The 14,870-nt window shown below is 40.3% G+C and overlaps 1 protein-coding gene across 1 annotated transcript; it reads right to left on the bottom strand.

Annotated features, from left to right (window-relative positions):
• Nucleotides 1-11,972: 11,972 nt before the first annotated feature.
• Nucleotides 11,973-13,349, bottom strand: LOC145822809 (uncharacterized). Its single transcript, XM_082921035.1, has 3 exons — nt 13,070-13,349; nt 12,414-12,971; nt 11,973-11,981 (listed from the first exon to the last, which is right to left on the bottom strand). The coding sequence occupies exons 1-3, from the start codon at nt 13,247-13,249 to the stop codon at nt 11,973-11,975; spliced, it is 747 nt and encodes a 248-aa protein (XP_082777161.1). The 5' UTR covers nt 13,250-13,349.
• Nucleotides 13,350-14,870: the final 1,521 nt, after the last annotated feature.

The raw sequence follows: 14,870 nt of genomic DNA on the forward strand, positions 1-14,870 counted from the left end.
CTTTTGGTCTCTAAAATCTTAATTTCTTGTGAGTACAAACTGAAATCTGCACAGGCGCAAGCTATGAGTTCAAAATATGTAATGCAGAATTGTGGAAAAATACTGTCACATGTTTCTGACGAGAGGGATTCGTACTGTGAGCCGCTTTGAAGGACACGGATCGAACCTGTAAAAAATAAATGGCCCAAGTGGCCGCTTTCGACGAGGGGGCTCGGTAATGTCAACCCTTTCCATTCCTGAACCTTTGCCACTTGCCTTCAATGCTTTCCTTTGCCTGTAACAAATATCAGCGTAAATGAAATTTTGTTCAAGGCCAAATTACATCGGTGGTATGTACGTTTTGTGCATCCTATCATCTTCGTCGGTTAACTTTCAAGTTAGTCAATCTTGCCTTCCCATTTCAAAAGTTGTGCCATTTTCGTGAAATTGGTAACGTCGTTTTCCGTTGTCACCGAAAATGATGAACCGAAGTGGTTTAGTGTAACTCAGTGAATTATGGATTTCACAAATGCTCTCCGCAGAATACGCGACATGTGCCGTATGTGCACATATTCTGGTAAGAAATCGACACAGTTTTAATCCATTACACGAAATTCATGGTGCAATTTGAGGCTATCGCAAATGTGTCAAACTCAAATCGCACAACCTCCTGATGGCAGTACATAACGGCACAATATGCCATACACGAACAGACCGTGGTATTTAGTAGGTACAGGAAACATAACCTTGCAAACCTAACTGTATCAAATACTGAACGACATAAACTCACAGTTGCTTCGCATTGTCTGACATGTCGCCCATATCCAATTACGATAATTCTTGCAAAGAATTGCATGCAATATTCATAAGGATGCAGAAAGAACGTTACTCCCACATTGTAACAAAACGAAATTGACTGTTAACAACTTACAATCAACGGACCATTGAGTCGTACGTGCATTGTACGAGTGGTACTTTTCGTTTATTTTCAACTACGATATGTTGTCGTTAATTTATGCAGATATGGCATGCCACTGTTTTACGAAAATTAATTGGCCATATGTTGTACTCGTTTTATAGTATTTACGACTTGAAGCCCGAATCAACAACCAATGCGCACACTTGAAACAGGGCCATATCGGACATTCAACCCAACAGCACCCATACGCAACTTACCTTCATGCAGAGAAATAAAAACCCGACTACACTGCTCAACGAAGACCGTCTGTCAGTTTGGAACTCCTCAATGGCAATATCAGTTTGTCACCCATGTAGTTTGTATACCTAATCGTACGTATGGTTTCAATTACCTAAGGAGGAACAGTTTCATAGTTCATAAATGGTAATGTTGTGCGAGTGGAACACAGTAGGTCATAATAATAATGTGCTCCGAAATAAAAAATAGACAGACTCACACATGCCCGAGAAAATGGTGACTGTTACCGTCGGCGACCTGGCGCAGTCGAAATGGAGACACAGAGAGAGAGAGTGTGTTACTGGAGGTGGACAGCAAAACCGAAATGGAGAGAGAAGGAGGGACAGCAAAGTAGTCGAAATTTGTATGGGAAATGGAAATGAGTTGGTGAGATTAGAAAGGCTACGGCATGTGTGTCATCATGAAAAGTACTGCGTCTGTGGGATTTCAAAAGCGCTGTCTGCCGACTTTGGTTTTTGTTCCAAATTTGGGAGGGAAACGGAAACGTACGTGACACTACATATTAAGGCCAAGTTTGGCAAGTTGGGAAAAAAAACCAAAAAAGTCAAAAAGTTATTACTATTCACAGGAAGTCAAAAATTACGCCTACACAATTTCGAATTCTAATTTTGCCTTACACATTAATTTATACAATTTTGTAATACACATTTTTTTATAAAAGTCAAAAAGTTAACCCAAACATCCACATTTTTTTCATCCACAAAGACAAAAATTGCACCTTTTTAGTCCAATTTTTTTCCTCACTTTTTAAATATAAATAAATGTATTTTTTCACTTTTTGTGAAATATGAGTTCCGTTTGGGTTAGGGGTTGAAATGATGTGTGTGAGAGGTGATGTGACTTAAAATAATGTGATCCAAGTAAAAATATTGACTTTTTGACTTTTGGCTTTTTGTAAACATGCCACACCAGCCCTAAAAGGTGGTTAGGAAGTTGCTATTTTTATGTTATTTTAGTATTTTCATATTTTTTAAATTTAATTTTTTGTGTTTTCAAAGTAATAGATTTTGTTGTACTTGGATATAATGTTTGTGACAGGAAATTTGCACTGATTATGTGTTAATCCTGTTCGTCTCAGTGTATGGATCAGACAGGTCTAAGCTCCTCCAGGCCGTGTCCAAGTGATCAAGCCCACCAGATAACCTGCAGGCAAGTTCAACGGGGAACGGAGTAGTCCCCCAGCGAACTCTCCGACGAGCAAGTTGTTGGAAAGAAGCAGAGTATATGGGAGAGGATTCCAGATAGAGAACTTAACCTTTTTCTTGTCTACAACATTTGCTTATATCCTTTTCTCATCATTTCGTTGTCCCTTCCGACCTGCTCTCCTTGCCGAAAGCCTATGTTGTAGCTTACCTTGCTCAGGGTAAGGGGGTCCTGTTCCGACAGAGAGGTGTTGTCGTAATAAATGCTTGCCTCAAAGGTCATGGAGGTGGTGCCAGTGGTGGCGGCGATCGTCGTAGGGGGCGCAAAGGTCGTCCCCGAAAGGCAAGTGGAGGATGAGGCTGTTGGCCCTGGGCCAAGGAGGGAGGGACAGCCTCAGGGGGGTCTTATACCTCAAGAAGGAGGAGTCGGTAGGACCGCAGGGCGGCTGGAGGGAGAAGAAGGCCCAGCCAGAGCAGGGGCAGATCACCTTGTAGGGATTGTAGAAGAGGCAGCCTTGCGCTCGGCCTCCAGCTTCAACGAGGCTGAGCTGCTAAGGGGGTTATACTTTGCTCAAATTGAGGTAACCACCTTAGCAGGGGCCCTGCTGAGGAAGGCGGGGGGTGCCAAACTCAAGGCAGATGAGGCCAAGGCCCAGCTTGCAAAGTTGAAGGAGAAGAGTGCAAGTTGGGAGAGTGCCCACACTGAGCTGCAAATGGTTCAGGCGGAGCTGGAGGACACACGCCGCCAGGTTGTGTCGCTCGAGTTCCAACTTGCTGGCGAGCAGAAGAAGTTCGACGAGGCGCAAAGAGCCTGTGCCGCCGCGGTCGAGCGACATGAAGAGGCTATGAGCAATAATGAGGAGCTGGTCAGGTAGAAGGACGAGGTGGATAGCAGAGTGGGCGATCTCCAGAGGGAATTGGAGGGCGAGCGCGCCAAGGCAGGGAGGAGAAAGGGAGGCTCCATATATAGGGACTTGGAAGCAGAGAGAGTGAATAAATCAACTTGATTTTTTACAGGTATGATATACTGAATAAATCAGAAAATATGAACGGTTTGGATTATCAAAATTGGGCCTAAAAGTAGGCCCGAAGGCTCTGCAAGGACGGGCACAAGGAGGGGCTTGCAAGGAGAGGATCCTTGTACGGGGAAAGGGGGTCCCAGTCTTAATTCATTCTGTCTTTTGTTAGTGATTTTTTGGCTTATGGACTAAAAATTAAAATGAAGACTGTTTGGTTTGTTTTTGGGAGAGTTGTTTTTGAAAAAAAATTTGGGGAGAGAGTTTAAATTTTTTTTGGGTTTGTTCTTTTAAATAACAACAGGAGCTTAACAAAATCAAAGCATATTGATATCAAGTTCCTAGTTGTAAAAGAAAGAGTGCAGAGTGAACAGATTTCCATAGAGCACATTAGGACAAACTCCATGATAGCGGATCCACTTACGAAGGGACTACCACCCAAGGTTTTTCATGAGCACACTGCTCAGATGGGTGTTGTTCTATTTGAGAACATTCTGGTTTAGTGGGAGTTTGTATTTATATTATTGCTTTATGTCAGCCTTGAGTTTTATCTATGTAATTTGATTAATTTCTGCAGAAATGAAATATTCTGTTTATTACGCTCTGTTACGTATTGTGAAGTATTGATCTCAATAAAGTTAAGTAGGACCAGTTGGAAATAGGCATGTATGGATCACATCACATGTAATTTCCATGCTACGCATCCATGATTGATCTATGTCATTTAGCTGTATTAGTATACGTGGCCATTGGTGGGTCGAGTTACGATTGATGTAATGAAGACCGCTTTGATCCTATATTAATATAGTTAATGGACAAGATTGTTTGGATACCCTCAAGTTATGATAACAAATTTCTGAGCTCAGTAAAGTTAAGCACATTTTTTAGGATACATATGTGGTCCAGTGGGAGATTGTTAGATAATGTCTCAATGGGACCACATAATTGAATGTGGTGTTATCATTTATAAGAAGCCTACAATTTAAGTGATTCAATTCAGTTAATAGGCTTAAAAGTATATGTGTTATGGACCTAATGTGTAGATACTAGCTAGTTGTATAATTTCTATTTCTATGAGAGGCAGAAATAGAAATTAAAACATATTGGTTAAAATTGGTTTTCATTCCTTTTGAACTTCCACAACCTTTCAGTTTTGAAAACCAATAAATAGAAATTAAAACCAATAATGGTTAAAGTTGGTTTTCATTCATTTTGAACTTCCACAACCTTTCAGTTTTGAAAACCAATTACAACCTTTAAAATGTTATGGTCCCTATTCCTTCCCAAGTGAAAAAGCTGAAAAAAGAAGAACACTGCCATTTTATTTTCTAAATCCTCTCAAGGAAAAACATAAGGCACCAAAGGGGAAAGGATTAGAAGGCAATAACATAATCAATAACAAAGAGTTCATTGATAATCACGCTTCCGTTTAACCGTTCATCAATGGATTCAGGTATGTCATTTTGTCTTGGTTTCTTGATAATACACATGGTAAATGATCAAAAGTGTAAGGTTTATGTTCTGAAATTTATGTTAACAATGGTTGTGTATTTTGGGAGAGTTGTTTTTTTGAGAGTTTGGGATGATTTGATATTTTCGGAGAATTTGAGTAGATGTGTGTGAGAGAAAAAGTGATTGGAAAGGAGAGAGGAGAGTGAAAAAGTGATTGATTGATATCTAAGTGAGAGAAAGTGATTTTGAAATTTTTTTTACAAAACTAAAACCAAACAATTTTTTAGAAATTTTTTTCTTTAAAACTCGTCTCCCAAATGCAAACCAAACATAAATTTCCGTTTTCCCGCTCTGCTATACAGGTTATACAGAGTATACACCTTAATCTCATTCTCACTCCCCCTCACTGTCACACTCACTCCTCCTCCACCGAACCCAGCCTTACCGGCGACCACTCCCGACGGCCACCCACTCGTAAACCCAACCCACCGCGGTAGCCCTCATTTTCTCTGCTTCGCGAACCATAGCTCGACCGCGACCACCATCGGCTGTAGAGAAGGAATTTGTTGACGATAACGTGGGCTTTCAGGCCATAGATGAACCAGGTTCGTCCTCCAAACGCTGAAATAAAAAAGTTAGGTTGTGATTCACAAAATATATTTGAAAATTACTGTTATGCAGATAGATAAATGGTATGCTTGAAAAATGCGGCACATATTGTGACGAACATTTATGCATTTACCTTTTAGAGTTAAAGTATAAATTTTGCAGAACGTAGTATGAATATGCAGAAACTGATCCAACATAAAATGAAAGGATCACATCTTTGCAGAACATAGTATGATTATGCAGATTGATAATTAGTTGAACGAATGCATATAGTTGTGTAATTTTCAATGTGTGATTGATAATGTGATTTTGCTGAATTTGTTGTCAATCACGCATGAATTGTTGTAATGAACTGCTATCAACTAATGTGTTAGCTGCGTGACTTGAATTAACTATTATCAACATTGGTAACTATTATCAAACTGAACTTAAATGTTCATAACTATTACTGATTTGTTGATAAGTATTTCAGTGTGCTTTGTTGAAAATCACATGTGTCATTTGTTGATAACTATTTCAGTTTGATAACTACTGAATCACAGTCTCCAACAATCTGCCCCTAATCATTTCACTTCAGCATGATTTGTTGATAATAGTTGTTTAACATGTGTGATTGATAATTTACTTGACATTGACCTGATATGTTTGTAAAACTGCCATGTTTGTTCAGATTGAAAATGCTATGTGTGTAACATGTGTGTAATTAATCACAAATGCTATGTTTGAAACTGCTGTATTTGTTCAGTTTCAAAATGCTACGTGTGTACATTGAGCTGCGATGTTTGTTAAAATGCTATTAACAGTTTAGTCTGTGTAACCTCTGTGCAAATGCTATTAAACATGGCAGTTTGAACAAATAGATGTTTTCAGTAAAGACACACTCTGTCCCTCAAATTAAGCTAGACCTGCTATTAACCCCATCAAACAGAAGCATAGCAGACCACTACAAATTTCTCATGTATGCGGATTTAAAAAATGGCTTCTTCTTCTAACATTAGCAACATAAGATTACAAACGAGGCTGTGCAATTGTGGAAAAACCGCTGCCATACGTATTGTCAGAACAATAAGAATGGAAATGAAGGGCGTTTGTGCTTTGTTTGCCCATCAAAATATGTAAGTATGTATTGGAAATTTTAATCCTTTAGTAGTCACAGTAATATTTGTCGTATTCAACTAACTGATTGTCATGCATTGTAGAGTACCACTCCCACTCCCCATTGCAATTACTTCAACTTCGTGGCTGAAGATGATGAAGGCGTTATGTCCACAATCCCTTCCAACACTAGAGCTGGTGATGCTTTAACAGTAGAACACTTCAACGATGTAAGGACGAGGCTTCATGACTTGGGAAATGACCATGGTCGAAGGCTTGAAAGGATAGAAAATATAATCATTATTTTTTCTAGGGCCTTGCTACATGCCCCTAATTTTTGGCCCCCTAATCCCCCTAAATTTCAAACCAAGGAAAAAAAAAAAAGGGTAAAAAAAAAAATTAAAAAAAAAAAAAATTTGCCCAAAACGACGTCGTTTTGGGCATTAGGGGGATTAGGGGGGGGCATTTTTAGGGGGACAAATCATTTTCCTATTTTCTATCATTGAGAAATGATTTGTCCCCCTAAAAATGCCCCCCTAATCCCCCTAATGCCCAAAGCAACGTCGTTTTGGGCATGTTTTTTTTTTTGCCTTGTTCTGATTTTTCGGGGGATTAGGGGCCCCCAAATTCGGGGGATGTAGCACAGCCCTTCTATCATTTTGTACTTGATCATGTAACTTTCGTACTTGTTTGTATTTTGAGAAATTGAATGAAAGTTTGTACCAGTTTTTGTTGTATTGTACTTCATTATGTAAGTAATGTTTATGGAATGAATTTTATTATGATGTAACTTATGTAACTTACTTAATAGCTTTGTGGAATGAATTTTATTATGGAATGAATGTACGGAATGAATTTTATAAGTTATTATGATGTGACTTATAATGTTAGTCTGTAATGAATTTTGGGAAACATTGGTGTCATTGTAATAGCTTTGTGGATGCTATTTGGCAGATCTGTGGACGAATTTTGTGGATGGTATGTGGATTCATTTTTGTGGATGCTCTGTGGATGAATTTTGTGGATGCTTTGTGGATGACTGAATTTTTTCGGTGCATTGTCACTTATCTGTGGCCTGTTTTCTGTTGCAGGTTCTCTTATCTGGGTGCATCAATTTTGGTTGTAATGAACAACTTCTGTTATGTGTTGCAGGTTTGTTTGTAATTAACAGATTTGGCAAATCTGTTATCTGTCAACTAGTATCTGTTTGTCACTTATCTGTGGCCTCAACTATTATCTGTTAGCAAGTTGAAAGCAGATATAGGATGCGTGGTACATTTCTTCACCATCGTGCTGACTTCTTCATTAATGAATATCAATACTCTGTTTCTGCATGGTCTATTGTATATTTTTTTGTTTGGAGGGGAGCTGATTAGTTCATAACAATGCACAATGGGAGAAAAATTGGTAATGCACAGGTTGACCCCATGGGGTATGCTTCCACACAACCGTCGTCTTTGAAAAAACAAAACATTTTGTGCCCATATTGATGGTAAGAGTGTATGAGACCGTTGGCTGGTTGTGCACAATTTTTGTTTGCAATTACAGCTTGTGATTCCAGTCAATGATTCCGACACTTAAACCTTGTTGTCCATATTGAACGATTCACAAACATGAAGTAATCAACAAAACGTAGGTTAATGATAGTTTCTGATATCGGTCATTGACATTACAAAAAAATTACCTTGTCATCGTACCAACAAAAATCATAAGACAGATTTTAGTCGAGGACGGTGACCCAAAAAAATACCTTCAACAAATCATTTTGATGAAGACGTTAACGCATGCACCGTTGCAATGGTTAGCAGAGTATGACGGTCTGTTAGTTTCTAAGTCGTTTATTTTCGCGCGACGATGCCATCTCACAAGACTACGCTTACTATGTCATACACATGTCCAGGTCTGCTAATCCTCGCTCAAATCAACAACTTCGGAGTCTGAGTAATCTGAAAGGTCAGGGTCCGACACCAGTGCAGGATCCTCCATTATAGCCTTTATCGCAGATGCCGGGTTCGATCCATGTATCTTCGACTCTGCCTTTGCGTCCTCTATCTGTGAGTTCCTAATGAGTCGACGAGTCATTTGATCAACCTCACTTTGCAAGTCGCTGACATGAGGGAATTGCCGCTGCATTTCAACCGATCGGGATTTTGTGACCTTCAGAAAAGCACATCGACAGTGGTGTTCACACTGAACTCGTTTGGCAAACAGTGAAACTGGAATTCCAAAATACTTCCCCAGGCAAGCATCTTGTATTGGGGTGCAGTTGTAATCCCGTAGAGGTTCAAAACTCCACAGTGGGAACCCTGTTTCAAAGAAACGTCGATCACCGAAGGAATCAATATACCCACCTGCATAATCCAATTCTGGTGACTTCGGTCGGGAGCTGCCAGCCGTTGCAAGTGATTGTCCACGACCACGTTTACCATGGTGTGCATCCATAGGTGTGAAGCTTCTTGATTGAGTCCAACTTTGTTTTCGCAGGTTCACGAAGAATATATGGACGCAAAAACAAACCCAAATGCAAAGGAAACAACACTGGTTGCAAACTTTTTTGTTGTTGGTAGTAAATGTTAAATTACCTTCAACCCATAGTCATTAATACGTTGGTGGTAGGTTTAAAGACGTGAACACACTTATTGTTGTTTGGTGGCAACAACTACCCAAACTGCGTAAAAGCAACTTAATGACTGCGGGTATTGCATTTAAAGGTTCGGTGCAATTGGAACGGCATATGTATCTGATAAGAGCAATTTTGCTAACCTTTATGGATAAGTAGACATGTAATTGGGTTGGGGCACAAATACAAATGACGAATGTGACTGTATGATGAACTGTCGGTGTGGAAATCAATGACAGTGGGATAGTACTGATGGAAGGTACAATGCATGTGTGTTGGAAATGCCAAATAATGGACGATCAGGGGTACTGAACGGATGACTTGGTGCATGCAAGAAGGAACGAATTTTTGCAAGATGAATTCGGCCAGTTTGAGAAATTAATACGATGTATGTCACAATGCATGAGGTCTTCTGCAAACATACAAGTCATGTACCATATATTACAAATACTTACAGCATAGTGTTGTGTAATATTATGAATCTGTACATTCCTTTAAAAAAGTAGTCAGTAAAATAAACCATACACATATTCCTACAAAATGTCCGATTCGAACAAGATTGAAGCTATTGTTGAAGCTCATGTTGCTCCTGTATTCCAGCAGTTGCAAGCTATCTACGAAAGGCTGAATGAAGTGGACACACGGTTGTCAAGTTTGGAGCGGTAAGTCGGCGCTATCAAGCAGAACGTTGATTGGCTGACCGATGACAAATTGGCGGCGGACGAAGCGAAGTCTGATAAGACAATGGATGAGGACAGTCAGTCAGACAGTACGGACAACTCTTCAGAAGACGCTGCTGATGATGCAGCAGATATGTAGATTTGATTTACTTTTTTTTTATCCTTCCCTGTAAGCCATGAAAGTTTTTTTTTGGCTGGAGTCATATGTGCTAATGGGCTGATATATAACTTACCTACGAAGAGTATTGAGTTTTCATTCATAATGTGGTTTCTTTCATTTTTGAAAATTAATTTTCCCTTTTTTGTAATTAAATTATAAATTAACTTCGGTAACAAAAGCAGCCGTAAATTATATACAGTTACAGTCGCATTCATCCGAACAAGAAACATGCGTAAACAAAATAGTACTAAGTCAGCAGCCACGTCAACATGTTTGATCCATGTTTACATCGACATGTTTGATCCATGTTTACAGTTGGTCCATATTTACATCGTCCAGCAAAAACAATACTGGGGACCCATAATTAACATCCATATTGAAATCAAAGAATAAAAAATTAGTTAAACTCCTATTGCCACCCAAATTACTGGCGTACTGGCAGCCCATTCCCATCACTGGCCTAGCTTGTGGCATTGCTCATATGAAGGCACTCCCGGTACTCTGCGATCTTTGCATTATTGACATCCATAACGATGTCAACCAACAACTTATGACGCAAAGAGGGAGCGAACTTTGTCCACAAAAATCGTAAGACAAATCAGTTAAAATTGGAGGACGTACGAGGAAGGATTTGATTGACAAATGGAAATTAAGCGGTAGAATGTACCTTGTGTGGACCGGGGCTTAAATCAGGTTGCTGCATGAATTTGATGACGAACATCCCACAGTCAAACGTGCTACAAAAATAATTTCACATTAAAGTTGTCGTCAATACGTAATAGGTTCATTAAGTCAGTCATGCAGCTTAGACATTAATGTGAGGGAGGGATTGTGGATTACTCGTCCAGTTGTTGTACTGGCCTCTCGTCTAACATGCAGCGGTGGAAGGTACGCACGTCTGTAACATAATCATTTCCAAAGTGTAGTTGCAGCAAGTCGTGCATAGTTTCAACCTGTTCCACAAGGTTGAAGTTGGTTTACGTAAAGGATGTTCAAGTTTTTTGTAGTGTTCAGAAATGCACCAGAAGGACATACCAAAATTTTAGCTGCATTTAGCTTCCTTTTGTTCGGTCGGTTGGATGGGACTGAGTCGAATAGGTAGGCTACACGGTCCACCATATCAATTTTAACGCACAACCAATGCACTCCTCTGTAATTGAAAGGCACGTAAATCTACACGAAAACACAACGGCAGATCTTGTTTAGAGGCCATGCAAACATGTAATGGCTTTCATATTTTCGTTTTAATATAACGGGATGAACATTGATATTACCCTCTGGCATACATCAATCGCACCAGTGTATCTGTCATGTCCAAAAAATGATGTGACGATATGTTCATGGTCCAGAGGTTGCATATCTTTATTTAGAATCATAGTCTGCATGTGTAATGCGTAAAGGTCATTGACGGAAACATTTGTCAAAATATGTCATACACAATACACAACGTAGCTTTAAACACTTACTTACCGACAGATATACGGGAAAGAACCAATCAGTGTGCCTCCCGTCATTGTGTAAATCCCTCTGGCGATTAGTCAATTGCACCACCACCAAGTTGATTGGCTGGAACATTGTATGCAAGACACAAGGCAAGTTGATTAGAAAGGTTTCTGAGTTAGGGGTACTGAAAAACGCAGATTCATATTTGTGCAGCCAACACTTACAGTGTCGGATAGCCACGACCCTGGTTTGAGCGTGCGCATGTCACGCCGGGTGCCAACTTCACATGCCCGTCCATGAAGATTCATGGAAACAACAATGTCCCTACAAGCAATAAATGATCCTTAGAACGATAGTTATTTCACAGTGGACTGTCATTGAAAATTTGCAAGTAGTAAATGAAACAATACATTTCATTTTTGCAATCGTCAAATACATAGTGAAGAAGTTTTTGTTCCTCCGCCGATAACAACCCTTCGCTGTCCAACATCGTCAACGAGTCCTACAAAAATAAACAGCCAACTAACAGTACACATTTCATAAAAATATTGAAGCTTATATTACAAGGTCTGTAGTCATAAAAAAAAAACGTGAAATGATGTAAAAACTGTGAGCCTCAGAGTTTTCCCAACTTGTGATGTTTGGTGCGGAGTTTGTTAGAAATGTGTACTAACATATGGCAGCAGTCATAACTGTAAACATGCAATTCTTTGACAACTAGTACAATACAACACAGATGATTGTAAAATTACTGATTCACATTATTGATGTGGGCATGAATTGGGTATTCACAACTTGTGGGGCATTAAAGGCAGTATTTGTACCTTGTTCACGTTGTCCACACCATCAACATCCACAGGTGAACTGCTGTCGTCAACTCCACTATTTGTTTTGCTATCGATGCACAATTGCATATCCCCGACCTCAGTGGCTTGAACTCCACTTCCGCACATTTTTCCTTTTCCTTTTCCTTTTCGTCTTCCCTTCGCACTTCCTCTAACGATTCCAATTGCTCCCAATGGTTTGCCAAGCTTAGTAGGAGAAGTATGCACATCGCACGCCACGTTCTTCACGCCCACTGACTGAAGGTCAGGACTGTATTTATCTTCAGTTTCATATGTTTCCCCTGAGTGAAGGCCTCCCTTCTTGTTGTTGTCCCCACCTTCTTCGATGTTCAGCTTGTGCCCATCATGCAAATGACTTTTGTCCCTTGCCAAGGTTCCCTTGAAAATATGTTGTTGGTGATCCACCCCTTGTACATCTGAAATATTACACTCCATTGGGTTAACTTCGTCCGATGGTTTGACCACGCCATCCTCATGCGCCTCGACTCCAACAGCAGGGTCCACACCCTGTTTGGCCACGCCTGCCGGTTGCGGTGTAGAGAATATACCTTCGATGAGGTGGTGTAGCATTTGCTTCAGTTCACGTAAATTGGTTTGTTCAGTGAACGGTTCGTTGCAGCCCAAACTGAAACGTTGAAGCAGTTGCTTCAGCATTTCCTTCAGTTGAGCAACATTGGAGGAGAGGTTAATGATACACACATCATTGCCTTCCACCTAATTATACATACACATTCGTGAACTTAGTTTTACAAACCATCTTCAAATGATGTGGCTCAACTGTGTGAAAATTGCGTAATTCTTGGATGGATTACCTTGTCATTGCGAACAACTTGCTTGCCTTCGAAATGTCGCAACATCTCCATTAAATCTGTTTGGTTGTGGAGAACTTGCTTCATCATTTCCTTCAGTTCACGAATGTCGGACTCCAAATTGCTCATACGGACTTCATTGTACTGTCCTGTTTGTTGGTTCTCGACATGGCATGCATCCATGTCAGCATCATCGGCGTTACTGTAATCAAACTCCACCTAATCATAGAAACGCATAAATGAAGTCTGACATTGTATGTTGAAGACAAGTGGGTCGTTGGTGTGAAATGTGCACAGTGGTAGGAGTGCTTACCGCAATTGTTGGGAAATTTTGCTTCCTTCTGATACGTCGCAACGTCTCCCGTATTTGGGTATCACCCCAATCATGAAGCCGAGGTGTGGACCGCGTCGTAGTCGAGCTCAGACAAACACAATCAAGGTACAACAGCTGTGGACATTAAGGGGCACACCATAATTAAGTTGTTCTTCCCACAGAAATGAACTATATTCAGTAACAATGACATTCATTATTCTCAATTTTGCAGTGGAACGTACATAGCATACCGATTTTGTTGAGGATGCTGTCAACTTTATAGGCACATATCATGCAATGTTTTTTGGGGAAAAAATTGTACAGCACACCAAGGACTTTATTGATGAAACCAAGAAAAAAAATTTATGTACATGTTCCCCTCTTCGCAACGTAGTTTTAATTGGTTCCTCCATTGAGGTTCAGCATACTTTTTGCCCTGTACTCTTTGTTCTTAAATTCATGACGGTAGTCACACAAAATTTATTTCTGCAGGTACCATACTTGGTCAGGAAGAGTGCTGTTTGTCGTACTCACAAAGCAGGTACCATTGTATGTCCCAATCAAGGCCAATTTGTTGAACCATGACAGAACAATGCATGAAACACATGAAGGGGGGAATGGAAAAAAAATTCAAGGTATTGGCATACCATTAGCAGGAAAACATATCCAGTTGCACCGCGATGACCTTTATACTTCCGAACACCGTTGTGAAGGAATTGCAGTGTCAACTTTGCCCAATTACAAGCTCGCATACGATTCACGTCCTTCACGGCACGAATGAACGATGGCTTCAACCCGGTCATTGTGGTAGGACACAACATGGCCCCCAACACGTACAGCGCAAATTTCCGCCGAAACTCGTCCTCCGCACCAGCAGTCTCGGTCAGATAAAGTCTCAACTTGTTCAAAGGAATGACTCCGTTAACAACTCCAACCTCATCGTAGATATTGGGATATGCTTCCAATGACCCAGCCAACTGCACGTCATCGCCTTCACACCATATTCCCAATAAAACATTAACTGCCTTACACGTGAGCCTGACTTGACAACCATGAACATTCAATGAACTACTGTCAGGATCGAAGTTCTGTACTATCCATGCGCACAAGTCGTGATCTATACGTGTACACTTCATCCCCAGGAGGCCAGCAAACCCAATGTCAATGACTGCCTGCTTTTGTGCTTCGTTGAACCGGTTAACTAGCTCAACAATTGACTTCAATGATATGCGGAGTTTCCTTTTACCCTGCACATTTTTTACCCTTAAATTAATACAAAAATACAACCAATAATGTCAGCAAAGCAGGACCTAGCCAAATGCATTTACGAAAACATGAAGTACGTAATGACCTTTTCAGACTTCAGTGCACATGGTACTACTTTGGCGTGTTCCTCAGCGCTCGCCTTAGCCATTTCCACAAACCTCTTTTTCTCATCAGAGGGGAGTGCCTTCCACCTTTCCCCAATCTCCTTTCTAGTCTTTAACCAAG

The sequence above is a fragment of the Camellia sinensis genome, chromosome 1, assembly GCF_055761805.1.
Source record: "Camellia sinensis isolate YWXY chromosome 1, ASM5576180v1, whole genome shotgun sequence".
NCBI classification, from domain to species: Eukaryota; Viridiplantae; Streptophyta; class Magnoliopsida; order Ericales; family Theaceae; genus Camellia; species Camellia sinensis.